Source organism: Calidris pugnax, unplaced genomic scaffold (genome assembly GCF_001431845.1).
Source record: "Calidris pugnax isolate Ruff unplaced genomic scaffold, ASM143184v1 scaffold103, whole genome shotgun sequence".
Classification (NCBI taxonomy): domain Eukaryota; kingdom Metazoa; phylum Chordata; class Aves; order Charadriiformes; family Scolopacidae; genus Calidris; species Calidris pugnax.
The window spans coordinates 5,811,857-5,831,887 of NW_015090990.1; the positions used below are offsets into that span (position 1 = coordinate 5,811,857).

The window sequence follows — 20,031 nt, forward strand, 5'->3', positions numbered from 1 at the left end:
CACATTCTCATTTTCTAATCAATATTTCTTCCATTTAAAAGACACTATGCAATCTCTTCAAGAATCACTGGAAATCATTCAGCTGCAATAAACATCACCTATGTACACAGAGCTTTTAACCCTGTGTGACCTAGTATGCTATGAAGTTCCCAGCTGCTGTGGAAAAATCTACAACTCTCACTGTTTATACACCTCGCATCTAACATCAGGCACATAAGCACTCTTCCACTAATCACATAACAAGTCTAGTAGACTTGTGAGTGTTTATCTTGAATAAATGATTGCTCTTTGACAGTAAAACAATGTTTTGAACGTCATGTGACCTGTTAAATCTAATTTCTTTAAAAAAAAATTAGCTGTGTGCAAAGTTATTTATACAAAAGATAAAGAAGACATTTACTCTAACTGTGTTGGATTAATTGTATGTCTAGTCTATATACACACTATAAATCTGGTTTTAATAGTATTCAATATGCAGAATTCCCCATGCTTATTAAGCAAGTCATTTTTCTGCCTGTGCTAAAAGACCCCTTGGAATCTAAATGAGGCCCTGTAGCTTTAGTTAAAAATATATTACTTAAGAATAAAACATGTCAACTGTGATAAGTACTTCATATCAGATTTTAAAACGGAAAGAAGTGTGAGATAACTTTGGACAAAGCATGTGAGATATTTGGAATGAAAATGAGAAAACCCCATGTATTTAAGAAACTGGCACAGCACCCAGATTAGCACACTGAAAAAGCAAAATTTTACTTTTTATGAAGGAGACAAAAAAAAAAACAAGACTCGCGATTTTTGTAGTGCCATAATTAAACTAGACTTCTTACATGTTTACGCATTCTATGCATTTAAGAAATAAAGATTGGGGATAATTGATAGCCTAAAATAATACTTTATAAGCTAATGCTTAAGTTTCTCTTGACTACGTAGTGCTAACATAACATCTTTACATTTCCAGGTCCTTCTTGCATTACAAGAAATAGAAGTTGCACTACTTTAAGTCAAAGGTGGTGTCTGAGGTTCTAATGTCTATGAGAAACAAAAGCAAATTTATACATGCACATGCATTCACAAATGTCAGCCCTTACAAGCAAGGCTCTTTCTTGCCTGCCTTCTTGCCTTCCCTGCCTGTACTATTCCAGTTCCAGAAATTAGGGTATTGCTACAGAAATAATGAAAGCACCTTCTGAATAAAGAGGAGCTATTTTCAGGAGGAATTCTACATGCACAGATACAAACACCACTAGCACAAACAGGGCTATTAAACTTAGCACACAGTGAGCCCTCAGTGAGGACCACATGCCTTTGAAAATTTTTGCAACTGTGTGTAACCCAATACCTACCTAAAGCAATATCCTGTGCTGCTTCCTCCTCCTACTTCCATTATTTTTATTTTGGTCTTACAAAGTGCACAGATAAAGAGAAGTAAAGCCAGTAGCTGTTGACAGGTAATTTGATAGCAGTGTGAAAATATTTGTGTTTTAAAATAGGAGGTAATGCACAGAAAATGATCTTACTCACCGTGCATTTGTCAAAAGAGAAAAAGCCTTGAGTTTCCTTGGAGGATAACGCTCACCTCTCAACAGCAAAAAAAAAGCAAAGCAACCAATTAAAACATACAGCACAGTTAAAACTGAGTTTCCTAGCCTTGTGAAGGCTAGATTGAGCAAAGTTACACATCTCTCTCCTCCCACACAGCACCAAGTACTGCTGTGTGCATACCACAGGAGTCCAACACAACAACACGCTGTAAGAACAAAGACCTTCGTCTCCTAACATACAAATAACCAAAGAACAGCCAAAAATAAAATAACTATGACAACTGAAGATCTGAGACCAGGTGGAATATTGGAGGGAGGGAGAGAGGAAGGGGAGGTAACCACAGGATTGAAAGGATAAGAACTGAAAAGTTAAATCACAATTTTTAAGAGTATTTTTGAGCAGCATAACAGAGATATACCAAATTGTTAGGATAAAACTCTGTAAGAGAACATCTTGCACACATCTAAATCTAAAAGGGAAGATATTATGCCAGAAAAGTAGTATATGATCATGTTATTAAGACAGTAGTATAATCTAATCTGTACCAATCAATCGCACTAAAATTGTATGTTCACAGGCTTCCACTCTAACTCAAACAATAAGTTAATCTGAAAAAAATACCATACATCCCAAGCCAATAAGATCTATGTGTTCATATACTACTTCAGACCCACTGGACTTATGCCATAAGAAATATGCTGTTTCCTGTGTAAATTGCTTATGAGAACCATTTAATACTGTAGCAATATTTCAGTGAAATTTCATTTTTCACACTGCTGGTATATTAAAAGCCTCTGAGTAACAGAAGAGCCTATTAACAGTGATTCAGGCACACTGTGAAGCAATGAATTTTTGAAAAATATCTGCACATTTACAAAATAAATCGAACTAATGAATTACAGTTTGTTTGAACAAATTTCTAAGTAGTTAATATATCTGGTTTAGCAGAGAGTTGTATTCCCATACTTCACTTCCATGTATATTTTTAACTTCATAGACACCCCCAATGCATGGAGTTACACTTGGCAATGCTGGTGCACATAGGCATAATGATTTTGCATTGCTTCCACTTTTTCGTAAGATAACAGAAAAAGGCAAGCTACAGTGGCTATGGAGAAACACTGTACAGCATTACTCTGATTCCCAAAATACACGATGGACCATCCACTGCATCCCCTGTTCAGGCGATAGCCAGAGAGGGTGAGGAAAAAGTACATTGTGTTTAATTTGAATATTCTGAAATGTAATTATGACATTTTATATTTTAAAAAATACATTAATCTGTAGGCAAAATCAATTTCTTGCACAAGGTACAGAATTACAGTATCAGAGGAAAAAAAAAAACAGTAACAAATATTCAATTGTGTACACATATATATTTCTGTGTATTAAGCAAACATATTTCACATACTTAAAAAATCAACATTTATCAGAAAAGAAAAACATCGTATTACACTAGAAAAAAAAAAGAAAAATTAAATTCAGCCCTGTTTATTTTCAACATTGTTTATTTACACTAAGTAAATGTACTACCGACCCATACTAAAGTCAGAATTACAAGACTGATTTAAATGCCATACCCATTTCTGCAGAGTTATTGGCATAACTGCAGGCAATGTTACTCTTCTTGAAGATAAACTCATGTCTGTTTTTCACAGAACTCGCCAACCTTCATCCAGGTGATAAAATGAAGCAGAACAAAGCAGTTAGCAATATTCCTTGAAGCCTAATTTCTCATAACCCAAATATTGGAGAGTCAGTGCAAAGAAAAGACTAAGGATGTAGTAAATGTCATTCTGTTTATGTGAATCCAGTCCTACTCAAAGCCAATTACAGAAGACCCTGGGGTAGGACTAACTAGAAATCAACCAACCGAAGAGCTTGAAAACTTGTCTTCTGTCCTTGGAAAGGCCCACACTGATATCTCTGGATATAAAAATAAGCATAACAGCAAGCATTTCTATCACTCAGAACTCTGTTTTCACTGTCAAAACAAAAACCAAAACCAAATCATTAAAGACTCTATTCTAACACTTTACAGAGTGGTTATAGTGTTGTTGGGGTTTTTTTCCTGACTTTTTCCAGCAAACAAAATATTCTTCAGTGCTTCTGATCTTAGGGTTTTAGGAAAGTAACTGAGTAGAAGAATAGATGCACAGAATACACAGAGTTTAATTCTATGATTCTTAACTACCTTTCTTCAAAGCAGCAATAAATGTCCCCTTTTACTTAAAGTTATGCAATTTCTACTTTTGCAATCCAACAAAGGCCTGAAAATGTGGCACACATAATATTACAAGCAAGAGAACTTTAAGACTGTTTTATGAACTCAAATTGTTGATCATCCCCCACTCACATATTTACTTTATGTATCAAATAACTGCATAACAAATCTGGTTTCATTAACATGGTTCTACTAAGGAAGCCAAGGTTGTTTCTTTCCTTCTATGTCAAAAAGGGTAAGATTTTACATTGCTTATATGATAAGTTCTATTCATTTTTTTAAGGTCTCATAATGTGCTTAATAGCAGAAAACCAGTTTTGCTTTTATGGAGCATGAGTATGCAATAATCCTGTTGTAAACCAAATTATTAAACAGATGTTAGAACTGAGATATTCGATATTTCTTTTGAACAAGCAGATCACATCAGAAACATTGCTTACCATAGATGAAGACTGTAGACATTCTGCAAAAATTATTTGTATTAAATATTCATAACATCTCAAACAACAATACATCAGATATGCAGACTGTAGTTTCATAGAAAGTTAATGCAGATGTATTATTTAGCACACATCTGATGTATATGTCCTAGAAGCATTCAGAACTGACTTGGCAAATATAACAATCCATGCTAAAATTCACTAGATCATATTGATAGTGTACACTCTGTAGTAATCCCAAACTGTCTAGGAAAAAAATTTTGTCTCAAGGCCATAAGAAACTATATAGTGGCAAGTAAACAAAGTGACTTCCAATAATTTTCTGTTTCAAGAATTTTCTAAGTGGCAAAAGTACATAACAAGTCACTGGCACCAGTAAGATATTTCAGAATCCATCGATTCAAAGCATCTATTTTCATGTTAAATTACTTTCCTGAAATCCTAAAATCAGTAGGGCTCTGGTAAATTCTTTTGAATAACACCATAAATACTAAAAGAATACATCTCCCTCCAAAAACTAAAACCTGCAACACCCTGGCATTTTACCTGCAGCTCTCAAATAGTAATAAAATTCTGTCAAGGAATAGGAACTAAAGATAAATATGTTCCTAAACTTTCAAAACCTGTTGTCCTTGATTGAGACATACAGGGTGGAAAAAACCTGCTAACAAACCGATGCCAAGTCACAAAGAGGATTTGTTTGGAGGCAGACATTGGATCCTTGTTCAGTTAGCTTTAAAACAAGAGCTTTTAATAAAGCCATTAAATCAGTTAAAATGCAGCAGATATTAGCCGTTTCCTTGGCTTAATAATAGAGTTTCAGTTTTAACTTTGACTCATTTTACATTGAGTCTGTAGCAGCAATAGATGCACAGTAACTAATCTTCCAGGCTTAAGATATTATATTTATTTACTTTTATTTTTCTCTCTTAAGCTCCAGTCCAAAATCCTTATGACTGTTTTGAGAAATCAGGAGAATAAAAAGCTATTCTAGAGATCAAGTTTAAAGTGCTAATTCTGTAACACTTGGAATGAACGTCCTTTTCTACCAGAGATAGCTATGATAAATGTCAAGTGTTTGCAATTAGGTTTTTACCTTTCAGGCACAAAGTTTTTATTTCCTGTGGGAGCATGTTCTCAAAATTCTATAATACACCTTCAAAATTTTGCTGTAAGATTCAGAAAACAACTTGTAGAACCAGACCCTGATCCTGTAGGCATTTTACTCCTAGGAATATTAGACACACAAATGTTTGCAGCATCAGAACAAAAAATTTCCTCTACAATCTTTTTTCCTTGGATCTTATGGAAAAACGTTTGGGAAACAGTAACTGTAAATCTTGGTGCATTGCATTAGTGGCTTTATTGCAAAACAAACAAAAATAACCCAAGTCATTTTTCCTTACCCCTGGGTGCTGAAGGTCCTTGGCTCTTGAAAAGCACGTGCAGCCTTTTGTTCTATGAATAATATTGACCTATTTGTCTGCAAGGTGAAGCAGAGGATTACTTTTCTCAGTGTATTTTTTCTTCTCCAGTCAGATATACAGACCAGACCTATTCAGAAAGTAAGTAAACACATGTTGTGTTCGACTTTGTAATAAAATTCCAGTATTCAAATCTGGTTTGACTGGGGCTCCAAGCAACCTGATCTAGTTGAGGATGTCCCAGCTCATTGCAGCGGGTGTTGGACTAGATGACCTTTAAAAGTCCCTTCCAACCCAAACTATTCTGATTCTAAGATTTTAAACAAAAATACTACAGTAATTTACTTCTACTAATGAAAATACACATCAGTTGCAACCAAGAATACTAAAAATGACATTGAGGAATACCTTCATCTCTAGAATTTCAGAAACACAAAAAATAAGAAAAATAAAATTAAAACAAAACCAAAACAAAACAAAATAAAATAAAATAAATGACATCTCAACTTATCAGTGCAAACCTTGCAGAATCACTTCACAATCTGAAAGCCAAGAGGAGTTCTGTTGTAAATATGAGATACGGAGAGGCTTTGAAAGCCAATTATGCCTTCTGGGAAACATATAGAATCACTTTTTTTTTCCTACAGATAAAAGGTTTGACTTGTCCATGGCTGGTTTGCAAAGACTTTTGCTGGTGCTGGTGGACAGGAAGGAAATCAGATCCCGCTCGCTTTCTTTAAAGCCCTGTAAAATGAATATGTTAATGCAGCTTTTCACTCCTATTTTTGTCACTAAGCTACCAGATACAGTTCTGAAAACATTGTGCAGATACTCTTCAGATACTTTAAAATATAAACTACTTCTTGCTGCTAAAGAAAGAGTGACTAAACTGAGTGGGCAAGAATTGAAAAGCTCTTAGTAAGAGATAGTAGCTCCAAGTAAGGGTTTTAGAACAACATATGGAATAGAGATATCCCGCTAGTAGAGGAAGGTCAGTGAAGTACTTAAGGCACTGGATATGGAGTCACAACAGCTGATCTATTCCTGGCTCTGCCAGACATAACGCAGGAATGTGGGCATTTATAGGTAACAAGAGCAAATCAGATTCAGCTTTTGCTTCTGTAGATAAAAGAAAAAAAACCCTAGAGAATATAAATTCATTAAGGTTTATAAAAAACTTTGATGCTATTTTTTGTACTAGTTTTTCCTTTAAGCTAAAGAGGGAGATTATTACACAGGAGTAGCATACAGTCAGGTAAGTTGTGATACTATCTCACTTCCTTGAGAGTCCTCCTGTCGGTTTGGCACAGAGAGTCACTTTGTCTCTTTACTAGAAGAATTGGTTAATACCACCAATGTGACCACAGAAACACAGGCAAGGCATTTTTTTGCATAGGTACATTTGCATACGCTTGGCAAATAACCATTTTCTTTAAAACCACCCCACAAAAGAAAGGTTTCAAAGTGATTGAGTGAGCTGTTGTCCTTCTGCTCCTACAGTCACTTGTACAAAGAAAAGTAACCAGGTTTTATTCCTCAAACAGAACATACAGTACGCCCTCTTAGAGGGCTGATAATGATTGGTTTCTATGCAGAAACAGTTGCACCAAAACAGACTATATTGCCTGTAAAGCAACATACATGTTATAACATACCTAGGAACTTCACTATGAAGTTTGAGCCATCATGACCTGTTTCCTTCTGTCTCTTTATATAATTATCCACCTCTTAAATGCTTCTAATGTGCCACCAAAGAAAGAACCGGTACAATTCGTAGTTTCAGCTCTTCCTCTTCTAGCCTTTCCAAGGATGAACCAGGCATTACAAACAACGCACCATGTTGGGCAATTTTAAGGGCAATTTAAGGGCAAAACAAGATAACCCTAGATCCCAAATCCTGCACTGAAAAGCCATCTCCAAATAGTTCTCAGCAGGTTCCTGTCCTTTTGCTGGTCATGAAACATGTACCACATGAACTCCGAACTCCTTTTTAATGTTATCTTTGAATTACTAACGCATGTGCAAGCTTCCCTCTTCCCTCTGGTTATAGCAATGAGCTAACTGGGTCAAATTGACCCTTGAACATACTTAAAACAAGATTCTTGGACAAAAATTCTCAGCAACTGTACTTTCTGACAGTCAAGATTACAGACTGGTTGCACTAGAAAACAATTTGTTATCAAGTGTATATTTTCCATAGGAAAATGTGTTTAATAATATACATAGAACCAAAGCAAAGAGAAACACAGGTTGCAGGAAGAAACTGAGCGGACAAAACAATATAAGGCAGCTTCTTGGTGCCATGGCTGTATCACTGGCTTCGGTTTTACTGTCTCCATACATTTGTTCATCTTCTGAAGGAGCTAGTTTCATTTGAGAAAGAGAAGCCTTTCTCATATTAGTATTTCTGTTACACAGAAATCAACCAATAACAGCAGTCAGTCAAGCACGTACCAGAGCTCCACAAACCATGTATTTTCCTCACTGTACATTGAGACTGCTTGGACTGCATCAGTAACGTGTTTTATCTCAGAGTCACAGGAGTTTATAGTCTCTTAAATCTCCAAGGAGTCTATATGAATAATTTCCCAGGTCATGACTTTTGTACTTAGGTAAGCACAACCCCTACTTCAAAACTGTAATGCTGCTGGAATAATTTAGGAAGAGATTAAAAGAAATTCATATAAGGTTTGTTCCAATGCATAAGGCTCAAATACAAAGACTGGGAGTATTTTTTCATCACTTCTCCACAATACCTCTGTAGAAAAAGCCTAGACATACTCACTCCTTTCCTCTCCACTAACTTCCAGCTTATTTGCAGTTATGCTACAAATACCCCTCCTTTGGCCTGAAAACGCTGAGTAGTTTCCATTTTATAAATTCATTTAGGATTTGGGATGCCTCCATCCCAGAAGAAAAATAACACCTGACCATGATGAGTTCATCATTCAGCTTTTCCAAATATCTCTTACTTTAAAGTATCTTACATCTTCTATATGGCTTGAGTGACACAGCAGTTACACATTCCAATTTTCCATAAAGTCTATTCTTTATGTAAGCTTTTGCCAGCTACTGCCAAAGTGTTAACAGGAACATGACAAGACTGACATTATTTTCCATACCTAAGAGTCTTCTATCTGTTTGCCCAATGCCTGCTAAAAAAGAACAAAGTTACAAAACTTCCATTGGATATTTAACTTCAAAAATGTACTAACACTTAATCTTCAATGTTATTTAATAAGGCCATTGTCCCATGGGCAGATGTATAAAGGACAAAGTACAAAACTTTCTAAGAAGTAACTTAAGAGGAACCATTTTCCAAAATCCTTTCAACTCAATTCTGATCTTAGATTAAGCAAAAAACCCCCAAACCCACAGCATCTCCTTTTCATAGTTGCTCCTCATTTCCATGAATGAGAAGGATATTATCCTAAGATCATACTAATAAGTAATTACATGGACACTTGGGTAAAAATGGATCTCATTGCTGACTGCTGCCCAGAGGACAACAACACACAAACTTCCTTTGAAAGCTCCATGTTCTGAAGTTACCTGAATATAACAAACTCAAAGTAACTTACTGTCACAAAAGTGACTAATCATGGACTAGAGCTATCAGAATACTGCCAATTAAAACTTGTAGCTGTGAAATATCTCTTTTTTTCCCAGAATTATTGGTTATAAAAACACTAGGAAGAGCCAGCTTTGCTCAATTTAGAGCAATGACTTGCTATTCAGATCACTTCAAATTAAGGAAAGGATTTAAACCTTCATCTTCAGCATCATAAGCAGGACCCTTAACCTTCAACTCTGTAAATCACTTCTTTTTCCCTATTTGAGAAGTCTAAATGACCTTGCTCTCTCTCAGGTCTAGGCTAACTGAGCAATTCATATTTTACCTAGGAAATTAACATCCTAACACAAACCTTAACACACTACAGCAGAAGTAAAACAGCTTTCCAGGACAATCTGAAATTAGACAGCTGTTACCTCCTGAACAAGACACACACATAAATACTACAAACTTTGAGAAAATTTCAAAGAAGAAATCACTTTAAAATATAACTTCATGAGAACAATCAGGTACAAGTATTAAGTGCAACCAGTTAAAATTACAGATATGGGAACTAAATTGAAGTATGACAACCAGGATAGGGACACTTTTCTTTTAGCCATAATGAGTAATTGTTGTACTAGAGAAAAACTAGGCAGATCCTGTCTATATCCTGACTATTCCTGTATCCTCACGCTACAATGCGCCAATTGGAGAGGGGATGATGTTAGAGAAAAGCCTAATATTGAAAATCACACCAGCCTGGAAAAAAATTCCCTTTTACCAGGTTATTAATCTCCCCTTGAATGATTATGGAAGGGTTCACATTGCAAGAACAATGGCAAAAAGCTGAGCACAGCTCTCAATTTTGCAGTATCAAAGAGCATAATGCAGTTTTCCATCTTTGTCAATTCTCCCCACAAACTCGTGGGATCTTAAAAGCCTTGTTATGCACACTCCTTGCAAAGCTTTTCAGCTGCCTATTTTTGCAATCAATAGGTTCAAGCCCGATTGAAAAGTACACTGATAACAAAGTTTTGTCAATTGAATCATAAGAAAACCCTCATATTGCATGGGCTTCCCTCTCACTACATACCAGTAAGTTCTGGTGATTATGAGAAATTCTTGCAAACTTCCAGCCTGTTTCTCAACAGTTGATACCATTCCTGTGCCATTATCAAGTGCTTGCAGCTGTTCATAAACTCCAGATCTTAATGTAATCAGTAACAGGAGTTATCATAACATAATTGATATAAGAGCTATTTATAGACTAAGAATGCACTCATTGAAAAATTCAATTCTGATCACAAGGTGATCTCTTGTATCTTGTTTTCCTGTGGATATAATATCAAGTTAAAGAAGCAAACAGATAGACATACCGGTATGCAGCGTATGCATACATGCTAGAAATAGGCAGGAACAATCTATCAGTATCCTAATTAGAAGCACAGGCACACCTCTAAGATAACCGATATATATTTCTCTCTCGAGACGTTAAGTATTAAATATCAGGTACACAATTGGGCTAAAATATGAGCTGATTAGCTGCAAACGAATGTTCTGTGACTGAAACAGAAGAAAAGAAAGTTCATGCTGTTACTAGAGCACAGAGGTCTAATTTCTTCTCCCTCTTAATTCCTCCTCACACAACTGCCCTTCTTGAAAAATTTTCTTTGGCCTGATTAGCATTTTTTTTAATCTTTCCACTTGAGGTGACTCCCATCAGGACTCTAAAATGAGAAACACACTTAAGTACACTGTCTTTAAGGTTTTCTTTTATCCTCTTTCCCAAATTAAAGGCAGTCATAAAGGCTTGAATTCCCTCTTAAGTAACAGCTTTAAACATGTTGAAGACAAACCAGGTGAATATGGCCAGTGGTCAACTGTCATCTCCTGTTTATCATTGCAGGATTTCACCACTTGCTAGAGATATATGCCATCTTATTAATAGAAAAAATCAGCTGCTAGAAAAGTTTGGAATCCCTGGGCCCTGAAACCTCCAGCTGAAAGCTGCATCAGTTCTTGCCTTTGCACACACACACAAATGAGACCAACATCAAATGTCAGTAACAGGATTCTGATGCCTTTCCACTGCCTGGCCATCATGGTTCCTACTATACAAGTACCAAACAGAAGAGTACTCTTATCCCAAAGATACTAAGATTTCTTCAATGCAAAACATCTAAGTTACCAGCTTTACCAAACCCATAGCATTTCAGATAATTTAACTATTCATCATTGACTACTGTCATCTCATTCTATATTATGCAACTATTAAATTGTTTATGTTTTGAAAATAGCAGAACATGAAATAAAGTAGGTGTTTACAATACTGGTCAATGAGATGACAAAAGTAGACCAGAACAGGACCACAGAGGTTTTATGAGACCAGAAAAGAAAGTTGAGGAAAAATAAAATGGAGAAAAACCAAATGAAATACAAAAATGCAGGAGACTCAGTCTCATTTTTATCTGGTTGAAAATGAAAACTGCTGTGGCAACAGAAAAGGAAGATGATCTATGGAGTTCTCACACATGCAGACATGAACTTTAATTCTAACGTACATGCTTAAAAACACTGTCACTTAGGTCTTTAAAGATTGTAAAAAGCAAACCTTTTGGGAATATAAAAGCTCTTAATATGAGTACTGCTTCAAAAAGCAACAGAAAGAAAAAAAAAAGCAACAAGTCTTCTAGTTTAATAATGCCTTTAAACAGCAATCCACATAATTTCTTCAATATGAATCATCAAGTTAATCTAGAATAGGTGATACAAATTATGAATGTTACTAAACACTGTTCTGATTAACCTAGACTGTGTGTTCCTGAAAGTCAGATGGGAATATTTATCTGTTCTCATCAAAAGACAGTTCAGACAGTGGTCAGTAATGGGAAGATGTCAATAGTGTTCTGTTGTTGCAATATAGACGTCTTGCATCCCACACTTACCACTTACTGACAGTGCTACCAATGAGAAGCCACCTGGAAAAAAGATCTATCAATAAAGTATTTATTTAATCATGGATTTTTTTATGGCAGGTATGGACCTACTACAAAATGACCTAAATTTCTCAGTTCTGCAGTCTAACCCTAAACAAAGGCACCCAATCCAAGGAACAATTATGACTAAGAACTGTGCTAGTATCTATCACATCTCATTCCCTTCTGAAAATTATGAGGATTCCAGCTCCATTCATCAGAGTTTATTCTTTTAAAGCCAAATTCAATAAAACTTAGCTATCAAAAGTGACTCAGCAACAGTAGATAAGTACCCTACAGATTCAGCTAGCTTTAACTGTCAAATCTCTTGTATATTCAAAGAAATTGAGACTGTTTTTATCATTGTCTGCTCTAGCCACCTTGTAATTACATAGTACTTGAGAGACATCATGGGACAAAAATACCAGGTAGCCAACTCAGTATTCAATAGATGAATAATAAATAATTGCTTTTTGGAGAACCAAGGTTTCCAAATTTACAGGAAAGGCTTCCTACACAAAGAAAAAGATCTACTGCAATGTACCAGAGGCTTCTTGTTCCAAATATAACTTCCCGAATGGCACAGAAGAGGCAGCTTCTTGCATTGAGAAAACAGTCCTAACAGAGAAGATAAGAAACTTCAGTTTTGACTTTCAGGCTGATGAAGCCCAAAACAACCAAAATCATTCCAATTTGACAAACATTGGCAAGAAGTCTACCAGAATCCTTGACAGTACTGATGATACATTTTATTTTATATAGCTACAAATAGTAAAAATATAAGCCTTACATTTCCCTGATGTGAATTAAGCAACGAGCTTGCTGGGGCAATATCTCAGTAACCAGAAAAGTTAGAGTGACCTTGTTTTCTTGCTCATTAGCAAGAAAAAAAAAACGCTATTTTTGTGGAGTTAGAACATTTAGAGTCTCTGCTTGGGTTGTTTTTGGTCAGTAACAAAGTACAAGGTTAATTTGTAATAACATTGAGGGTTGATGTGAAGTCTGACAGAAAGTGATTTCTTTTCTCTGTAAGAAAAATACACTAATGAATGAACCAATGTAAAGAACATAAAATACAAAAAAGAAAAAGAAAAGACACAAACAGGTGATTCTGAAATTTCCCCAGGTTGATCTACCAGGCAGCTTATGCTAGGCCACTTCAATATAAACCAGATGATATTCATTATTGCTAAAAGGAGAAGTTGTTCAATTCTGCCTCCTCCTGATTTTAACTATACAGACCTGTGACTTTCTGCCACAGTGTTAAGGTGACTGGTCAAAGCACAAAGGTACATGCATGCAAGTTTTAACAGGGCTCTAAATAATTTTAATCCAACATAATAGCAATAAATCTTTCCTTGGTGGGAGGGTACAGCCATTTAAATTAAGAATAGAGCACAGAAGCTGGAGCAGAAGACCACCAGATGAGACACCACAAAAAGGAGACTAACTCAATCAAGTCTTTTATTAGAGACTTCATGTAAAAACCCTTAGTTCTTTAAATTGGTTCTGTATAGGATGGTTTTTCTGTTAATCTGTAAACTGGTTGGAAGGACATTTCCCTTCCCCCTTGCCTTTCAAACTCTTAGTCTTTTTTTGTGTAATTTAAGGGGAAGACATGGAAAAAACAGATACATGTTTAGTACCTGGAAGGGAAAAATATTGCGAACTGGTAAAGGAGAGTATGTGCAATGGTCTCCAACCTGGAAAGAAATCTGGCAAGAAACAGACAGACTGGAATTAAAGACTAAATTTAACTAATATATCTTTTGGTTGGAAAAGGTATTTCAACCTTTGGAAATTGTTTGGAAATTCATTAGTTATTATATTTCAATAAAAAATCCCTTCATATTTGCATTGTTTAAAAATCAAGAGAAAACAGGTATTTTGGCCAAAAAAACTGTCACAAAAAGGTCTAAGTACCAGACACTTAGTCATTTATGTCTCCTAATAGAATTACATAAAAAATTATGAGGAACGAGGCTGCAAGCGGGTATCATGGAAGACCCTAAACTGTAGCTGTAAAAAAAAAAAAAAAAAAAAAAAAAAAAAAAAAAAAAAAAAAAAAAAAAAAAAAAAAAAAAAAAAAAAAAAAAAAAAAAAAAAAAAAAAAAAAAATCATACTCAAATGCTCAATATGATTCATAATCTTAGAATAACACATATTTAAAGAAACATCTGCTCTTTGACATAAAGTCCCTCTCAGTTATTCTTTGCCAAAGAGCTTTTTATTACAATCTTTGTTAATGCAAAACAAGAAGTGATGTTCCACTACAATCAAATGTGTATTTGAGGTCTCTTTACACAATTGATTTCCTGGAAAGAACATTGTGGGAGTATATTTGGATTCTAAATGATAAAAATATCTACTTGTTTAGAACAAAGAAAGACGAAAGAGGTAAGACAAAATTCCAAAGATTTGAGTGTTCTTCACCTTGAGATTTACTTGAGTTTTATTTTTGCACTTCTAATTTAATTTAAAGAAACAAGGCACTAATTACCTTGAACTACTTTTGTGATGAAACACTTTTTGGCTTATCCTTGAGCAGGGCAAGAACTGTCACTCAGAGCAAATGATTCAGGTTTTGTTTTCAGAAAGATTTAAAAATTAAGCTTTCATAAAACTATAGTAACTTCTTTTTAGTTCATTTGACCAAAGAAAATCAAAAGTATACTGAAGAACAGAATATTTTTTTCTTACAGTTAAGTTTTCCCTACTAACATCCATTTTGATCATAACTAGAGACAAAAGTATAAAGAGTTTTGTATTTTCAGTTCCTTGTCACTTCTTAGAGAATACAGACTCTGAAACACAATTAGATTTTCCAGATGAGTTCACACACTCCACCTAATAACAGAAAATGATCGATTCCTCAGAGGAATGCAACATTTCCCGCCATGCACGTAGTTGATTGTGCTGTGTTGGACCTGTGGGAAAAGCTGGAGTTTTTGGTCTTTTCAGCCAAAAGGCTTCAACCCTGAAGCATAAAATTCAGTTTATTTGAACATATATAAACATAAGACTATTCGCGCCAAAAGCACCCAACCCCCTCCTACATGTCTTCCAAGGATACCAAACTTCATCATTTCTTACAGAAGGGATTACACAGTCCACAAAGTGGACTTGCCATCCACATGTTCAGCTGTTGATTTCATCTCCACGTTATTCCCTTGAAGATGATGATGTTAAATACATAATCCCACTTGGGATACATCTCAAAGTTCCCCCTTCCCAAGCACGGGTGTGATACCCTAACAGCTCTGCAGGGTCACCTCAATGAAATGCTCCACTGAGAACAGGTCCTCCAAGGCACAAACCTGCATGATCTCAGCATCAAAATGAAAATCTATTCTTTCCATTCTCCCAGCTCCTAGTCCTCCCTCTAGGATAATAACATTTGTCACTATCCTGACTCTATACTTCTTATTTTGATTCCCATCATTCCCTCTCTTCATTTTTTAAATGAAAAGAGAAAAAAATAGTCAAGGTTGCCTCTTAAAGAAAGTTTCTTCTAATTACTGCTAACATGTCAGGATTATGAGTCTCTGAGGATATAACACAAAACCTCTTCCAAACTGCAGGTGGAAAAGGAGATGGGCAGCTGTGTTAATGAGGCAGACCAAATAATGTTCAGACACACAGATGTCCTAGTTCCCAAGCACAGAGGCCACTCTATAGTCTGATACATGGCTTTTACCAATTTGCTTTTAAATACTTATTTCCAGTAAGTCAACCCCACAGACGTGCTCTTCAAGCAGCATGTTCAATGTTTTGAGAAACACATGATAAAAGATCATCAGAAGACAGTAAGAACTTCAGCTTAAAACCCAAGAATTTAAAATAATGTTAATAATCCATTCAGGAGAGGAAAGATTTCAGATGTCACAGGTGCTATGAATAAGAAAGCAGATATTTGTGACAACTTCTTTTTTCCTGGAAGAAGAAATTATTTTCTGGAGAGCAAAACAAGTCAGAAATAGCATAATTTCTCTTTTTCTTTTAGAAACACCTATTTAGATAACATTTACCAGCTAGACATAAGTAGAAATTCACTCTGTAATTTTTCTTTACTATGCCTGAAATTAAAAATGCTGCAGAAAAAAAAAAAAAAAACCAAAACCAAAACCAAAAAACACTAAATCAGAAAGAAAGCATTCTAAAAGAAGAAACATTGAAAACATATAGATCATCACAGAGGCAACAGCAAAAATTCTGGCAGCTGTCAACACCATAAAAAAAACAACATAAGTGTAGCTGGTTTCTCTGAAGAGTTTGGAAACTATCAAACTGTAACAGTAATATCCATGACCTTAGGGGCTATATTCAATGAAATCTTTGTATATGGATTAGGTATTTGCAGACAGAGCTGTTACAAAGTTGGCAAAACAAGAACGTAGGGTGGTAACACGACATTTCCAAGCACAGCCTCCACAGCCAGCTGTGGGAAGTCAAAATCAGCCAGTTCACTTCTCTTTGCCCACCTGCTTAACATTTCCTCCCCCCTTGTTAAATCCAAGTAACTTTATAAACATGTTAGAAGACTTCAACCTGAATTTCAAAGATCAAAGTTTAACTCAACAGTTGCCATTTGGTCTCAACCTTTAATAACTTTAGGTGAAGAACAGAAGAACAATCAGTCCGAGTACCATTTGTCCCTCAGCGGCCACAAACAAACAGGCTTTTTGACAAAAAACATGGCCTTGTTAAAATGCCTCCAGAAAATAACAGGAAGACTCCTCTGGATTTTTCTGGTAACTGGAAAAAGGATCAGGGCCTCAAAAGATACTATTATTACTTTAGCTCAACTCTGTCAGTAAACCAGTTGTTCTTGATTCTGCTTTTACCAAAGGAAGCACTGCATTCTTCATGGAAAACCAGGAGAAATGGAAGGACTGAGAGCAGAAATTGTCACAAAAGGTGTGACCAGAGCTTTTATGAAGAAACAGAAGGAAAATAAGTGAAGCTATGAACTTCACCTTCTGAAAGGCTGATGCTACCGCTTAGCTGGCTTAACTGATCACGCCAGTCAGTAATTTTAAACATGGCAGGCCACAAAAGCAGATAGTTGACCTTTGTGTGTTAAATCATGCTTGGGAAATCTGCTTTCCAGTTGCAAGCACAAAGATTACCACAATGAGTGCAATTTAAGCCAGCAACATGAGTAATTTAAACTAATTTTTTTAAATGTGACTTCTAGTCCGTATGATCTGAAAGATAATGTTACCAATTCAGTGGTTTTGCTGCCTCCGCAGAGACAGCCGATGCTTCCACCTTGCTCAAGCACAAAACTAGCACAATTTTACCTAACTGCATTAGCAATGTTTAGATACATACTGACCAGAAATGCTTCAGGTTAGTATTGATGTTGTAGGAAAGAACTAAAAGCAATTAAAGTAGTCCAGAAAGACACAATAGCTATTTTTAGAGAACATGCAAAATATGGCAAGAAAGAATCAGTGCAGCTTCCCAGAAACGCATCTGTTTTTCACTGGAGAAGGTGGGAGAAAGTTCCTCCTTAAGGTGCGTGCCTTAAGCTCATCAGAGCTCTCTACAGTCTCAAGAGAGGAAAGGAGAAATGAGACAGGTAAGTTTTCAAAGAGTGAAAAACAGATTTTCGACACCAGTAATCTCCATTAATTGCAAACTCTTCCTCTTTAACCTCTATCCCTGCTCAGGATAACAAATACAGAGCTTCCCACTCAGAACTTCCCTTGACTTACAGTTTAAGGCATTTATGGAAATATAGTAACATCAGCCATACACAAATAAACAAACATGCATTAAAAATATAGCCATGTACACAGCATTTGCTCCCTCCCCTCAATTTCAGTTTTATTCAATTATGCTAGCGAAATTAGACCTTCAGACAAAAGAAGCTGCCCAGTGACTGTTAAAACCCTCCATGCCATAGCACTGACGACAGTAATTGGAGGTGGGGAGGAAGGGTAGAAAGAAATTAACTTCTCATTTAAGGACATAAAGTACTGCCTGCCTGCCTGCCCCTGATTCTGCTTTAACTGAAAAATTTGCACAGTCACACGTAGACTTTGTGAAAGAACAGTCACGTCTTAAGTCACAGATTCCAAAACCTCATTTTCTACAGTCATTGATGACCTACAGAGAAAATTTCACCACGTTACAGAAATATGGAACACCTTTATTAGGAAAACAACTTAATAGGTAACTGGGCTTTTCTTCAAGCTTTCATGAAACCAATTTAGAATTTGTCAAATAATAATTTATAAATCTTACCTGTTTTTTCCTTGAAGTTGCCTTGGGCAACAGACTGGCTGGCAAAACTGATGCAAACGGAGAGCAACACAGCTCAGGAAAAGGATTTGGAATGGCTGGGATCTCCAAAATACTGTCATCTTTCTTTTTTCTCCTATTTCAACAAAATACATAATATCAAGTGATAATTGTAACAATTATTGTTAAAATTGCAGTATCCAACTACAACGCATGAAATACCAAAGCACTGATGCTCACCACTATATTTGCTGGCTGCAGCAATTAGCTTTTTAGTGCAGTTATTTTTTTTTTAATCAGTAGGCTGAATCCATTAACATACAGTACTTAACACTACTTGAAAGCAATCCAAGCATTCAGCTCTGAATATAAAGTTGCTTGAATATGTGTAAGTCTTTGCAGACTAAGAGCACAGATATATTTATATTGGCTCCTAAGGACATCAGTAAATATTTTGTTGTCCCTGTGTTCATGCCATTCCCTGTGTACATATTACAACAGTGGACGCATGCAACTTCTCAGTAACACTTTCTGAGTGCATCACAACTGTATTTTAAACAAATGGAAACTTTTTTCCCCTTGAATCAGGAGACAGAGTGACAGACAAGACAAAACAATGCAAAGCCATACACTCGTTTCTATTTTCAATTATGTTTGTATTTGAATCTCCGTAGCTCCATCATAAAATAGATGTCTCAGTAGCTTCTGGGCACTTAAATCTGATTGTACTGCAAGTATCGCCAAGCAGCATTTGCAAGAATAGTAAAGCTAATCACTGCTGTACTTGCTGAAGAGCTCAGTTTTGCACCGGTTTAAAGTATCACATCAATAATGCTGTTGTTTATAGACCGCTGTGTATGTTACAGCGCATAGTTTTCTTATGTTATATTAAACAGCACTTTCTCTACTTGATCTCATTTGAAGAGCTGTACTCACAGCACCCCAAGTACTGGAGTCTGCCAACATATAATCAGATTTTTCTATATGTGTGAGTTATTATCTTCATTATTATCATTCCAGATTTTGCATACTAATTGGTACAGAGTGGGGAAAACCATCATAGTAAGGTAACGATGCAGAATGAAGAGGCTTCACTTTCTGGAAATCCTCACCGAACGTTCATTTAGAGTGACATTCAGCATTAAGGAGTGAAAAATCCTGTATGCAGTATTTTAAGATTTTTCTAAACTTCAGTCTACAGAAACTGATCAGATGCTTCACGGAAAGCCTAGCTCACAGTTCCCTTTGCTAAGAATAGAGGCCAATGCCTTTAAGAGCAGCCCGAGAGGTAACAAATCCCGGGCGCATATCGCTGACAGCAATTCCAGCGGCACCGCCGAGGGAGCAGCGGTTTAGCTGACTAACGTTGGGAGAAAGACACTGCAGCGAGAAAGTAGCGGCTCGGGGCCGTTTGACGAGGCAGGATCGCCTCCTTCCACCTCAAAATGGGAAACCTCTAAAGAAAAAAAAAAAAAAAAAAAGAAGGCCGGGGGGGGGAGGCTCATCCCCACCGGAGAGAAGCGCCCGCAGCGCCGGGAAACAACTTTTGAGTTCCAGGGAGAAGCGGGCCGGTCCCGGGCCAGGCCGCCCCATCCCGTCCCGCCGCTTCGCCCCCTC

At 36.2% G+C, this 20,031-nt stretch overlaps 2 protein-coding genes across 4 annotated transcripts in view; both read right to left on the reverse strand.

The window, feature by feature from the left end:
• Nucleotides 1–3,204, reverse strand: part of GRB14 (growth factor receptor bound protein 14) — a 48,226-nt gene extending 45,022 nt beyond the window's left edge. For 2 of the 3 annotated variants that reach the window (XM_014954217.1, XM_014954216.1), the window contains exon 1: nucleotides 3,126–3,204. In XM_014954217.1, coding sequence (XP_014809703.1) covers nucleotides 3,126–3,188 — 63 coding nt within the window. In that variant the 5' untranslated portion in view covers nucleotides 3,189–3,204. Of the gene's footprint in view, nucleotides 1–1,524; nucleotides 1,647–3,125 lie in introns of those variants that run through there. The other variant, XM_014954218.1, reaches the window with a different exon arrangement.
• Nucleotides 3,205–6,260: 3,056 nt separating this feature from the next.
• The window catches only part of LOC106895047 (growth factor receptor-bound protein 14-like), a 15,175-nt gene continuing 1,404 nt past the window's right edge, over nucleotides 6,261–20,031 (reverse strand). The window contains exons 3-4 of the mRNA XM_014954131.1: nucleotides 18,418–18,550; nucleotides 6,261–6,377 (exon numbers count right to left, since the gene is read on the reverse strand). Of these exons, the coding sequence (XP_014809617.1) occupies nucleotides 6,261–6,377; nucleotides 18,418–18,550 (250 nt within the window). The remainder of the gene's footprint in view (nucleotides 6,378–18,417; nucleotides 18,551–20,031) is intronic.